Source organism: Dipodomys ordii, unplaced genomic scaffold, assembly GCF_000151885.1.
Source record: "Dipodomys ordii isolate 6190 unplaced genomic scaffold, Dord_2.0 Scaffold11, whole genome shotgun sequence".
Taxonomy (NCBI): Eukaryota; Metazoa; Chordata; class Mammalia; order Rodentia; family Heteromyidae; genus Dipodomys; species Dipodomys ordii.
Window position 1 is genome coordinate 17268490 of NW_012267227.1, and position 14008 is coordinate 17282497.

The 14008-nt window shown below is 47.5% G+C and overlaps 1 protein-coding gene across 1 annotated transcript in view; it reads left to right on the forward strand.

Annotated features, from left to right (window-relative positions):
* Positions 1-11399, forward strand: part of Ino80 (INO80 complex subunit) — an 87297-nt gene extending 75898 nt beyond the window's left edge. Inside the window, exons 27-33 of the mRNA XM_013009999.1 lie at positions 988-1146; positions 1672-1774; positions 2821-2909; positions 4599-4754; positions 5003-5162; positions 6992-7207; positions 9910-11399. Of these exons, the coding sequence (XP_012865453.1) occupies positions 988-1146; positions 1672-1774; positions 2821-2909; positions 4599-4754; positions 5003-5162; positions 6992-7207; positions 9910-10127 (1101 nt within the window). The 3' untranslated portion in view covers positions 10128-11399. The remainder of the gene's footprint in view (positions 1-987; positions 1147-1671; positions 1775-2820; positions 2910-4598; positions 4755-5002; positions 5163-6991; positions 7208-9909) is intronic.
* The last annotated feature ends 2609 nt before the right edge of the window (positions 11400-14008 follow it).

Here is a 14008-nt window from a genome sequence, read left to right on the forward strand (position 1 = left end):
GCTTGAACTCTGGGCCTGGGCACTGTCCCTCAGCTCTTCAGCTCAAGGCGAGCACTCTACCACTTGAGCCACAGTGCCACTTCCAGTTTTCTGGTGGTTCATTGAAGATAAATGTTCATGGACTTTCCTGCCCGGGCTGGCTTTGAACCAAGATCCTCAGATCTCAGCCTCCTGAGTGGCTAGGATTACAGGTGTGAGCCACCAGCACCTGGCTCCATGACTCTTATCTCCAATTAAACATTGGAAAACCAGAAGTGGCGCTGTGGCTCAAGCGGTAGAGTGCTTACCTTGAGCTAAAGAGCTAAGGGATAGCGCCCAAGTCCAGAGTTCAAGCCCCATGACCAACCAAAAAAAATCCAGAAAGCTATAGGTTTTAGAATTATTTGGTGGTGGTACATTTTGTAGTTTTTGGGGGGAAGGGTTGTTTTGTTTCTGTTGTTCAGAAAACTAGAAGTAGCTCTCATTGATACATTCCATCCTTGGAATTCAGGGGACAGGAAATGACCCTATTAGAGGCAAGCCAGAAGTTGCCAGAAAAGTACCTGTTTCTTTCCAAGCCATCCCCAATACATAGGAAAGGCTTCCTAATCCCCTCTTAACCCAAGCCCACCACTTACTTAGACTGTTAACTATTAATATCACTGCTTTTCTTTTATCTTGCTGTTTGCCTAAGCTAGTCCTAAACTCCTGAGTCCAAATCATCCTCCTTCCTGAGCCTCCCACGTGGAGGCTGCTGGTACACCTCAGTCATGCCTGGCTTATTGCTTCTTTTTAAACAAAAAGTAAAGAGACAAGAAAAGTGTCTGTTTTACCAGAGCAACTGAAAGAATAGCTTGATCTACTAAGAAGACATATCTTCTCATCCTAAATCTCTCCCTGATAACATAAGCCATTATGAGCAGATGAGTGACTACATTGCTCTCAGAATTTCTGGTCCTGCCCTGAGAGTACTCCAGCTTTTGCTGTGTTCTCACCTTGCCTGTGTAGGTGATTTTCTATGACAGCGACTGGAACCCCACTGTAGACCAGCAGGCCATGGACAGGGCCCATCGCCTGGGACAGACAAAGCAAGTTACCGTGTACCGGCTCATCTGTAAAGGCACAATTGAGGAGCGCATTTTACAGAGAGCCAAGGAGAAGAGTGAGGTAACTACAGGGGTAAAGGGGGAAGGATGACTATTCAGAAACCACCGTGTTGATTAAACCGACTCTCTTTCATTATTCTTGGAGAAAATAAAATTCTTCTGCATGGAAAATCAGGACCTATGCAATAGCCATTTCATGTCAGCCTAACACCAGTAATGGCCCCCTGTGACACGTTCACATTCAGAGGAAGGAGGGGTAACATCTTTGCTTTCTCCTTCTAGTACTCTCAGTTTGCCTGCCTCCAAATTGTATGAATTGCCAAAGAAATTATATAGTTTGATTTTTTTTTTCTGTGTTTGCATTGTTGGTTTTCTTGCTGTCAACAGTCCCAAACAAAGAAATTATCATTGTTCTTTGTGTGGGGCAAATAATCTGGAACAACCAGTCAGATGAACAAGAAAGAAGTAGGGAGCCAGAGGCCTCTCCTGAGGAGCAGGTGGAAAAGGGGTCTACGTATTTCTGAATCCTGGACATCCTCTGAGGGAATGGATACCTGCAGGTGACTTTTTTATCTTCCTTTTGTAGATTCAGCGGATGGTGATTTCCGGTGGTAATTTCAAACCAGATACCTTGAAACCCAAAGAGGTGGTTAGTCTTCTTCTAGATGACGAGGAGTTAGAAAAGAAACGTATGTACTCTAGAGACTCCATACCCTCTCCTCCCAGCCCCAAACATCTGAGAATAAAAGGCGCAATGTGTTAGCCAGGCACTGGTGGCTCACACCTGTAATCCCAGCTACTCAGCAGGAAGCTGAGAGCTGAGGATTGCAGTGCAGAGCCAGCCCAGGCAGGAAAGCCCATGAGACTCTTTATCTCCAATTAACCCAGAAAACCAGAAGTGATGTTATGGCATAAAGTGGTAGAGTGCTAACCTTGAGCAAAAGAGTTCACAGAACAGCTCCCAGGCCCTGAATTCAAGCCCCATGACCAACCAAAAAAAAAAAGGAGTTGGGTGCTGGTGGCTCATACCTGTAATCCTAGCTACTCAGGAGGCTGAGATCTGAGGATTACAAAGCCAGCCTGGGCAAGAACGTCCGTGAGACTCTTTATCGCCAATTAACCACCAGAAGACTGGAAGTGGGGCTGTGGCTTAAGTGGTAGAGTGCTAGCCTTGATCTGAAGAGCTGAGGGACAGCGCCCAGGCCTAGAGTTCAAGCCTTGACCCAAAAAAAAAAAAAAAAAAATTGAAAACCAAAAAAAAAAAAAAAAAAAAAACGGTTCAGAGCCAGTTGCTTACACCTGTAATTCTAGCTGTTCAGGTGGCTACATCTTGCTGGCCCAGGCAAGAAAGTCCATTCCAGTTAACAGCAAACAAAAGCCAGACATGGAGCTGTGTCTCTAGTGGTAGACCACTAAGCTTGAGCAAAAGAGCTCAGGGATAGCACTCAGTCCCAGAGTTTACGACCCAGTACTGACACAAAAAATAAGAAAGGGTCAAGGTGGAGACAACACAATGAAAGGCCTATAATAATTACATGGAAAGGAATCATAGTTTGGATCCACATGCTACTGAAAATCTCAACAGTGCTCTTTCTTTGAGCTAGGAAAACATCACTTACCTGCCTTAACTAGATTGAACTTACAACTTATAAAGGTCAGAAGATAGCACCCTCTTGGTCTCAGGAGGTATGACTAACAGTATTTCTTTTTTTCTTTTTTTAAATTTCCTTGTTAGTGAGATTGCGACAGGAAGAGAAACGGCAACAGGAAGAAACCAATCGAGTGAAAGAACGCAAGCGCAAACGGGAAAAATATGCAGAGAAGGTATCTTCATTTGGGTGTGGATAGGGGCAGGGAGGCCTTGGAGCTCACAGAATGGCTTCAAGATGTGAGGCTTGCATCTCCTTTTGAATGTGATTCCAAGCAGTTCTGGGCAGCTGAACACTTAATCAGAAGAGTTACAGTCTTGCTAGAGCTATATTACTCTCACAGACTCACCCTGTTAATAGTCATAGTTTGATCATGGAAACCACCTGTCAGTGCCAAATGATGGTTATAAACTGCAAGTATTATTAGAACCCATAGACTCTTTAAAAAAGAGTCTGTATGTCTTTGACCATCAGCCTTTGATTTGATTGCCAGCAGCCTAGGAACCTGTGAATGTGCCAATTCTTCCTGTTGTAAAATACATATCCTCAGTTGGATCTGTTCTGAGCAGAGATTTTTTAGCCTGAAAGATGCCCCTGATGCTCATTTGGTTTTACAAAGTTGAAAAATCCATATAAAGTAAAAGATGAAAATTCTACTAGTCTGGGCTTCCCATATCTACCTCTTCCCTGGGCCTCTACACTCCCAAATATCTAACCTGTTATTTTGTATTATTTAAAGTAAAAAAAAAAAAAGCTAGGCACTGGTGGCTCCACGCCTGTAATCCTAGCTACTAAGGAGGCTGAGATCTGTGGATTGCAGTTCAGGGCCAGCCTGGGCAGGAAAGTCCACAAGACTCTTTTCTCCAGTAAACCATCAGAACCAGAAGTGGTACTGTGATTCAAGTGCTAGATCACTAGCCTTGAGCTGAAGAGCTCAGGGACAGCGCCCAGGCCCAGAGTTCAAGCCCCACAACTGACAAAAAAAAAAAGTAATTGAGAGGGGCTGGGAAGGTAGCCCAGGGAGAGTGCTTGCCTAGCATGCATGAAACCCTGGCTTCATTCCTCAGCACCACATGAACAGAAAAGGCCAGAAGTGGCACTGTGGCTCAAGTGGTAGAGTGCTAGCCTGGAGCAAAAGAAACTCAGGGACAGGGCTGGGAATCTGGCTCAGTGGTAGAGTGCTTGCCTTGCATGCATGAGGCCCTGGGTTTGATTCCTCAACATCACTTAAGCAGAAAAAGCTGGAAGTGGCGCCGTGGCTCAAGTGGTAGAGTGCTAGCCTAGCCTTGAACTGAAGAGCTGAGGGACAGTGCCCAGGCCCAGAATTTAAGCCCCATGACCAACAAGAAAGAAAGAAACTCACTCAGGGACCATGTCCAAGCCAAGTTCAAGCCCCAAGATTGGCAAAAAAAAAATTTTTTTTAATGAGACATTTTAAAAAATCTTTAAATAGTACAAACGAGTTGCTGTTCACCAAAGAAGTTTATTAATACAGTACATCTTTAGGAATAAGGCAAAGGGGTTCTGGGGGCTGGGCACTGTCCCTGAACTTTCTTTGCTCAAGGTTAGCACTCTGCCACTTGAGCCACGGCCCCACATTCAACTTTTTTGTTGCATATTAAAGAAAGGGTCTCATGAACTTTCTTGCTCAGGATGTCTTTGAACTATGATCCTCAGATCTCAGTCTCCTTAGTAGCTAGGATTACAGACATGAGCCACCAGTGCCCAGCTACAATGCATCTAACATTTTCACCTATCCCTAGATATTTATAAAGAATAGAACTTGTTATCATTTTCTTATACCATTTTTCTCCTGAGCCATATCCTCATGGTTTTCTGCATATCTTAACCTTTGTGTTTCTAGAAGAAAAAGGAAGATGAATTAGATGGGAAAAGGAGAAAAGAAGGTGTAAACCTGGTGATCCCATTTGTTCCTTCGGCGGATAACTCCAACCTCTCTGCTGATGGGGATGACTCCTTCATAAGCGTGGACTCAGCCATGCCCAGCCCTTTCAGTGAGGTGAGGCAAGACTTCTGGATGCTTCCACACAACGGAGTGACTGCGTCCAAGGGTAGCACACAGTGTTTATAAAGAGAAACGCAGATGAGGACAGGCTGGCACTCAGAAGCCAGAGGGGAATCTGAGTCTCAGCACTGAAGACAGTCAGATGGGAGCAATTCGGGCAAACCCCATGAAACTCATTCCTACTCAGGTACAAGGGCTGCAGGCACTGAGATTACTGGTGATCTCACCCTTTCTACTTGTAGATTTCCATCAGCAGTGAGCTGCACACAGGCTCCATCCCCCCTGATGAGAGCAGCAGTGACATGCTGGTCATTGTGGATGACCCCGCCTCCTCAGCCCCTCAGTCCCGAGCCACCAATTCTCCTGCTTCCGTAACAGGCTCTGTCTCAGACACTGTGAATGGTAAGTGACGCTGCTGGCTCATCCGGCGTAGGCCTGCCCCCTCACTCAGGGAAAGCATTGGTTATGTGATGGGTGAGAGATCCTGGTACCTTTTAGGATATAGAAATTTTCTCCTTTGAAGAAGAAAAGGAGCAATAGGGAGACCTTACAGGCATATTTTTTCAGTAATCTTACCAAGTAAAAGGAAGAGAGAGGTTTTAGGGAATGTTTGGAGGCTGCTACTGAGGCTTTGAACTTTGTGTCCCATACTTTTTTTTTTTTTTTGGTAGTGGGGCCTGAACTCTGGGCCTGGGCACTGTCCCTCAGCTCTTCAGCTCAAGACAAGTGCTGTACCTCTTGAGCCACAGCGCCACTTCTGGCCTTTTCTGCTTAAGTGGTGCTGAGGAATCGAACCCAGGGCCTCATGCATGCAAGGCAAGCACTCTACCACTGAGCCACCTTCCCAGCCCCTGTGTCTCATATTCTTGCTTGGCCTTTTCCATTCATTTGTGCCTCCAGTTCCAGCTTTCTGCTGATTAATTAAAGATAAAGGTCTCATGAATTTTTCTGAATCAATTCTCATATCTCAGCCTCCTTAGTAGCTTAGATTACAGGTGTGAGCCACCTGCACTGAGTACTTTGGGTAGTTTTTGTTTGTTTGTTTTTTGTCCATTGTGGGGCCTGAACTCTGGGCCTGGGTGCTGTCCCTCAGTCCCTCAGCTCTTCAGCTCAAGGTGAGTGCTCTACTACTTGTGCTATATGCCACTTCCAGTTTTCTGGTGGTTTATTGGAGATAAGAGTTTCATGGACTTTTCCTACCTGGGCTGGCTTTGAACCGCGATCCTCAGATCTCAGCCTCCTGAGTAGCTAGGATGACAGGCGTGAGCCACCGGCTCCCGGCAATGGTAGTTTTTAATGAAAGCTTTCCTGGACATTTTCTGTTATTCTTGGAAACTCAATGTTGCTGCTATTGTTGGGAAGCTAAAGAAGTAGAACTGGAATATATTAAAAACATATGGAAGTGTAACATACAACTAATGTGAGCTAGTAAGAGGAGGAAGAGAGCTGGAGTTGTAACTCAGAGCTATAACACCTATTTTAGCATTTCATAGTCCTTAGATTAGGACCAGGAAAGGGTGTTTGTTGGAAGTAAAAGTGGACTCTCCGAGACAGGAGTATATTTCTTTTTTTGGGGGGGGGGGTCCAGTTGTGGGGCCTGAACTCTGGGCCTGGGCGCTGTCCCTCAGCTCTTCAGCTCAAGGCTAGTGCCCTACCACTTGAGCCACAGCACCACTTCTGGCTTTTTTTCATTTTGCTTATGTGGTGCTGAGGAATCGAACCCAGGGCCTCATACATGCAAGGCAAGAGCTCTTCCACTGAGCCACCTTCCTAGCCCCAGAAGTATATTTCTTTGTGTGGGAGAATTCTAGGTATCAAGTCCCTGGGGTTCTTTTAGTGTTATGGGCTAATGTAAGAAGATATCCAGGGGTATTGGAACCCTTCCTCAGAAGGAAGGCATCCGGCAAAGTCCAGCTGTTAGTTGTTTAGGACTTGTAGTGATTCTGTGTGTGATGGAGTGGTCTGCCCATTAAATGAAGACAGACCTGCCAGGTGGCTCCAATAAGCCAGGTTTGCTTTGCTGGTGCAGACCTATGGTCTTGACCCTTTGTTGGCTGACAGTGGGAGGACTGCTCAAGCTCAGGAGTTCAAGACCAGCCTGGACAACCTAGAAGACTGTCTCCAGAGATAGATATGTACATATACTAAGTGCCAGCTTTCCCTTTCAAGGAAAGATTCTGCTAACCTTTTGAGATTAATTTTTTTCCCCTTTTGGCCATTTGTTCCCATAGGAATTTCTATTCAGGAAATGCCAGCTGCAGGACGTGGTCACTCAGCTCGAAGCCGAGGCCGCCCCAAAGGTTCAGGAAGCACAGCCAAAGGAGCGGGGAAAGGCCGAAGCCGGAAGTCCACGGCGGGTAGTGCTGCTGCGATGGCAGGAGCCAAAGCAGGGGCTGCCGCAGCCTCCGCAGCTGCCTATGCCGCATATGGGTACAACGTGTCTAAAGGTGCGGATGCCAGGGTGGCTGCCGACTGTCAGGGACAGCCCGGAGATCTCCTGAGAGTGCTGTCAGGTAGAACATCTGAGAACCCCCTCCCAGAGCCCAGCTTGGGGTTCTGCTTCCTTGTGTAGGGTTAGGAGCCTTGACTCCCCCTTGCCCTCCTGACTCAGTAGAGTGCCACCTCTGAAGTGCACAGAGCTGTGATAAGACAGAATGAAGCTATAGCCTGGCTTCTGAGATTCTCATTTCCATCAAGTTAACATTCATCCAGCTACACGATCCCTTCCCTTGCTTATTAAGCACCTGCTGTGTGCATAAGAGTAACAGGAGGACCCTGTTCTTGGTGTAATAGAGGAGGGCACTGGGTTTAACAGCAGAAGGCAGAATACAGTGAAGTAAAAAGAGTGGAGGCCTATTTGTAGTTGTAAGTCAGAAGGGGAGGGGCCATGGATCACTGACATGGATTGTAGGATTAATTCAGAAAGGAGAAGAAGGGCTGGGAATGTGGCTTAGTGATAGACTGCTTGCCTAGCATGCAGGAAGCCTTGTGTTTGATTCCTCAGTACCACATAAACAGAAAATGCCAAAGTAGTGCTGTGGCTCAAGTGGTAGACTGTTAGACATGAGCAAAAGAAGGTCAGGTACAGTGTCCAGGCCCTGAGTTCAAGCCCCAGGACTGGAACAAGAAAAAAAAAAAAAAGACGACAGATGAGAAAGAACAGAGTTAGCAATGACCAACAGGGTTAGCAATAATTGGGGGGTCACCAAGCAGGTCAGTCAGCTTGTGCCCAAGAAGAGCAGAGGGAGTTAAGGTTGGGAAAACAGGGCAAGAGTTTAACAGTGTATATCACTACAGACAGTTTGAAAAGGGACATAGCTATTGAGATAGACATGAAGAGTGATTATAGTTGTAGAATTCAAGATATCTGAGTGTGGAGAAGGTGAAGAGTCAATTGAGAGCTCTGTGTCCATTCAAAACATGGGCTTTAGCGTCATTACCTCAGAATTGTTGTAGCAAGTAAAGATGTTCTGGAGTAGAAAGCACTTGGTCTGTGGTAAGTGCTAAGATTAGTTTCTGTCTCTTTTTTTTTTTGGGATTCGGTCGTGGGGCCTAAACTCTGGGCCTGTGCGCTGTCCCTCAGCTCTTCAGCTCAAGGCTAGTACTCTACCACTTGAGCCACAGCGCCACTTCCAGCTTTTTTCTTTTTGCTTATGTGGTGCTGAGGAATTGAACCCAGGGCCTCAGGCATGCCAGACAAGCGCTCTACCACTGAGCCACCTTCCCAGCCCCTAGTTTCTGTCTCTTACTGCAGTGAATCTCATTATTTTTTCATTCGGGAAATAAGTATAATAGCTTAGACCACTGTTTGTTTTGTTTTGCTTTGTTTTGGGTTTGGTTTTTTTGGTAGTACTGGGGCTTGAACTCAGAGCCTGGGCGCTATCCCTGAGGTTTTTTTCTCAGGGTAGTGCTCTACCACTTGGAACTACAGGTCTACTTCTGGCTTTTTTGGTGGTTGGAAGTAAGAGTCTCACAGACTTTCCTGCCCAGGCTGGCTTCATACTGTGATCCTCTGATCTCAGCCTCCTGAGTAGCTAGGATTTCAGGCGTAACAAATTCCAGCTAGCCCATTGTTTCTTAACCCTTTGCCAGCTGATTGTTGCCTTGGAAACAGTCTAGCCAGTGTTACAGCTGTGTGGCAGGGACTCAACCGTGGATGACCTGCTTGTCAGGGTTTCTCTAGAAACCTTCATTGAGAAGGGTATGAGTGGGTGGAACAGCTAGAGAAAATTCAATAATGCTTGCTAACTAGAAATGAAAAACAAGAGGAGGATGGGTTTGGATTTGACTTTTCACTCCATTGTGGGTAACAGAGAGACCATCTGCCCATCAAGCACTTAAAGTTGATAGGAAGGCAAAACAGTAGTACACTGAAGAACTGTATTAGACATTGTATTATCATTTGTAATTTGACTCACACTAGGAAAAAGAAAAGTCCATGGTTACCCAGGGAGCTATCACAAGACTAGATATATGGCCTGGATCCTTAAAGTGGCAGGGCTTAGAGAACAGGATTGACCACAGCCAGCCAGGAGAATTTCATGCGTATAGACACAATGGGGAGAGTGAATGGCTTTGTGTCCCCTGCCCAGACTTAACCGGGCTATGAAAGCACACTATTTGTCACTTGAGTGGTAACTGGCCTTTGAACTCAGGACCTTGCACTAGTTAGGCAAGTGTTGTAGCACTTGAACCACACCCTCCAACCTCAGATTTACAGGGGAGTAGAAACATCTCCTGTGAAATTTAGGAGGAAATAGCCAATCTCAACTGCTGTGCAAAAAAAAAGGGGCATCAGTGCCTAGAAAGTTATAGGTCCCATTCTGCAGTCCTAACATCCTATATTGTGTTGTTCTATCCAGAGCCCCAAGAGGATGTCTCACTCTGCATGGGATAATAGGTGGAGAACTAAATAGATGTTGTTTTCTCTTATTGAAAAGACAATTAACAGGACCAGCAAGCAGATATGCCAAGAAGAGGTTGGCAAGAGGGACGAATGGGAATATGGTGTAAGAACACGGCACATTTAGGGAGGGACTCCTGCCCCGCCTCCAGCCCAGACTCATAACCAGCACCCCTGGCTTTGAGGTAGCTCACATACACTGGTGCTTGCTTACCGACCATCCTGTGTCTTTCTCCATCCCCACAGGAATCTCTGCCAACAGTCCTCTGCAAACATCCCTTGTCCGGCCTGCTGGCCTTGCTGACTTTGGACCTTCAAGCGCCTCATCTCCCTTAAGTTCCCCTTTGAGCAAAGGGAATAATGTTCCTGGGACTCCCAAGAGCCTCCATGTGACCAGCAGCCTAGCCTCAGACTCCCTGGTCCGGAAACCAGGCAAAGGCACCAACCCTTCTGGAGGACGGTAACCGTCTGGACCCTCCGCTTCCTTCAGCCAAACCATGGGCGAGAGCCCTGGCCTGCACATGGTCTTTGGATGGCACGTCTGGCACAGCATCTTAAATCCTGAGTCAGAGAGCGGACAGGACCAGTGGCAGCAAGGGTAGGCAGGTGGATGGTACGAGAATTCTCATCACCTGTTTCCAAAGGGAAGTGCCCTGGGGTTCAGCCCAACAGCGTCCCAGATGGACTCTGTGGCCAAGTCTTAGCCCTCTCGCCAGGGAGGGCTGATGTGGACCCCTTGAGATGCTCAGGCGCGCCGTCTCACCCTGCTCCACCCTCTGCCCACGCCCCTTGTAAAGGTTGTGCAGGTGCTGTGGAGAACCCCTCGTCGTGGACGCTGCTCTTAAGGGTAAGATTTCCCGTAGGGCCAGGAAAGGAAGAAAGGGTGTGCCTGGTGTTGGCCGTCTCTGGGCAGCTCCCCAGGTCTCCAGATGGCATGTGCAGCGGTGTCCTCATTGAAGGTAGAACAGTGGGTGCCAGAGAAGGTGGTGGCTTGTAGGGATGGCAGAGGGCACCAGGCAGGTGTTTTCCCAGCGTTTCCTCCCTGTCCAGCATGGTTCACACCAGGGAGCCTTCAGGTCCTACCAGCAGCAGTAGCAGCAGCTCCCACCCAAGGGACTCCCAGAAGCCAGTACGAGACCAGGAGCCACCTCAATCAGCAGGACATTCTCACTGCCCCTCTTACAGACGCCCCTTCGCCCATCTTGAACGCACAGTCTCCCCGCCCTTGCCCTTCGGCCCCCTGCTTGGCTGTATGCACGGTCTTTGTTGCACTGAGAAAGGAAGGGATGGCAGGAATGAGGTGAAGAGGGTGTCAAGAGGGCAGCCCCAGCAGCCTGAGCTGCTGCCCTCCGAGGGGGGCAGCGGGTGGCGTTGAGAGGAGGCACTCCACCGGGCTTCACTCGTGGAGCAGGTGCTTCTCGGCGGGCCAGCCTCTAATTTGCACACCTGAAAATCGCGGAATTGAGTTTAGATAGATTGATTTTTAAATTTTTTTGGAGTAAGGGTTATAGGGGGATCATTTTAATTTAAATCATTAAGATTCCCCTCCCTAAATCCAGACTCCTATGTACAGATGCTATTTAGAGGGAATCAGAAAAATGCCAAGCCTTTTTTCTCTTTGAATGTGCTGTCTATTTTTATAACTGAACTTGTACATATGTATAAAGAGAGACACATCTTTCTTTTACTAACTGGATAAAAAAATCTTAAATAAAATGGAGTGAGATAATTTTATGTAAATCAGGTTGTCTGTGGTCCTTGCAGGTACCTCTCTTTGGGGGCAAAATAGGGCCCTTGGGAATACAGCAAAATAAAAGGAAGTCAGAGCCCTGACATGGTTCCTATGATCACAGAGGACAGGGCTAGTGAGGTGAGGAGTTCGCGTTTTGTTTGTTTTTTCTCAGTGGCAGTCCTAATCAGATAGGACAAGTTGCCTGTAGCCATCAGAGAGAGGCTTGACCAAGTGCCTGGGCCGCACAGAGGACCGAGCTATGAGCGGGTTGGCCTCGTCTGCCATTAGGCAGAGTTAAACAGTGGTGATCTTCATACTGCCAGTGTCTCCGCTATAGCTGTCCTTAAGTCATGAAAGAAAACAGTAAAGGAATTTCAGAGACGTCCGTGCTTTGAAAACAGTTTGGTAATCAGAGCTCTGGTTCCCAGCCTAGAGCCACAGTCAGTGTTTGTAACTGGGCTAAAGCTGATAGGCTCTTACGTCACCTCGGAGTAGCTCTCATGCTGTTCCCCAGCGAGCCAGCTGTGGGGCCTGCCTTGCCTTGGCTCACCCTGCACACTCTGACCTGGGTGGGCTGGCTCCTCGACAGCTGCTACTCACCCTTTTTGAGGATCAGCATCTCTTCATTTTGTTGATCTCAGGAAGTTCTCTCAGATACTGTGGGCCTTGTGTTCCTTGCTGTAAACGTGACCAAGGCCTCATACAGAACCAGCCAGCGAAGCTGCTCTGCTGCTACACCCCAGTGAGTCCAATTAGGATGGATCCTCTCCCATTTTCATCTCCACTTCGGGCTCATTCCTGCCAGAGCCTTGCCCAGGTCAGCAGTGGCCCCCTCTCTGGGGACTGTCAGCTGAGCTCCTCAAGCAGCTTCACCCGGGTGTGGTTAAGCCTTTCCTCTGCTGTAAAGGATGAGAGGTTTGGATCCCTGCCCTTTCGTCTTCTCTGTCTGCAGGCACACTGCAATACTTCTTTACCCACTAGCTAGCTCCTGGCCTTAGTACCTGCCTCATCTGTCCCTCTCTTGAGAGTAGAGGAATGACACCTAAATATTCAAGTGAAGGCTTCAACTCATTAGCCACTTGGTCTCAGGACATGTTGGTCTCCCCTGTGAGAGACATTCCAGCTCTTACCTAGGAACTTTCTTCACGCAGAAGCAAAGCTGGGGAGAGCTGTAGCCCGGCTAAGCAAAGCATCCTTCAGCAAGCCCAGTCCAATCCTAGATAGTGAGGTGGTCCCACTGGCCAGGGTTACCTCACCAGCCTAGGTAAGTGTAGACTTTAAAAAAGGGGGTCTAAGCGGGGCGCTGGTGGCTCACACCTGTAATCCTAGCTCCTCAGGAGGCTGAAATCTGAGAGTTGCGGTTCAAAGCCAGCCTGGGCAGTAAATTCCCTAAGACTCTTATCTCCAATTAACCACCAAAAAACTAGAACTGGTGCTGTGGTAGAGCACTCACCTTGAGCTGAAGAGCTGAGGGACAGCGTCCAGACCCAGGGTTCAAGCCCCACGACCAGAAGAAAAAAAAAAAAAAAAGAATGTGGGTCTGAATGCACAACCTGGGCTTACTGGCACAACCTCTGTGCCTAGGAGTTTGTTGAAGTTTCCAGAACTCTGGAGCTACACCCTTTGACTGCCTTGGGCCTGAGGAATTGAGCTGAGGAGGAGGTTAGGCCAGGCAGGCTGAGCAGTAGCTGAGTGTATCCTGCACAGCCAGAGTGTCTGCAGGTGGATCCCTCCACAGAGCCTCACTGCTGGCTTTCAGACTGGCCCTTGGAAGCAGTATTCCTTGGCTCCCTTAAATGCACATGTGCAAGCTCAAGCTAGATTCGTAGGTTTTAGCTGTCTGGGTTTTAAAGATGGTCAAGGTGAACACAGCCTATCCAAACTAAACTCAGTGCTCTGCCTTTGCATGCCCTAGAAGGATTTTTGCCTAAAGCTGTAAGGACACAAAAACTAAAACCTGTATCATACCTTTGCCTTTGTCAAGTTTAATATGGGTATGAGTCACCCGAAGATCTGTTTGAAATACAGATTCTGCTTCTGCAAAGTCCAGGAGGAAGCTTAAGCCTCGATCTTCAACAAGATCTCATATGGATATAAATATAATAACCTTCCAGCCCTGCTGGGGACTGTGCCGTGCTCTTATGTTAGAAATACAACTTTATGATTTTTACTATCAATTTACTGACAGAATATAAAACCCTAACATTTCTAGGAAAATTCTGGCCTGTGTGTTTTCTCAGCCTGTTGTTTCGGTTTGATTTGAACTCAATGCCTTGTACTTGATAGGCAGGTGCCCTACCACTTAGACCATGCCTGCAGCCCTAAAAATTCAATTCTGTATTTCCTCCTTTATTTCTCTCCTGGGTTTCACCTCCACTGGGCATGTTAGGTGTGAGAGAAAGTCTCTGATTTGCGGTGCTTTTTTTTTTTTTTTTTTGGGTCCAGTCGTGGGGCCTGAACTCTGGGCCTGGGCGCTGTCCCTCAGCTCTTCAGTTCAAGGCTAGCGCTCTACCACTTGAGCCACAGCGCCACTTCTGGCTTTTTTCTTTTTGCTTATGTGGTGCTGAGGAATCGAACCCAGGGCCTCATGCATGCAAGGCAAGCGCTCTACCA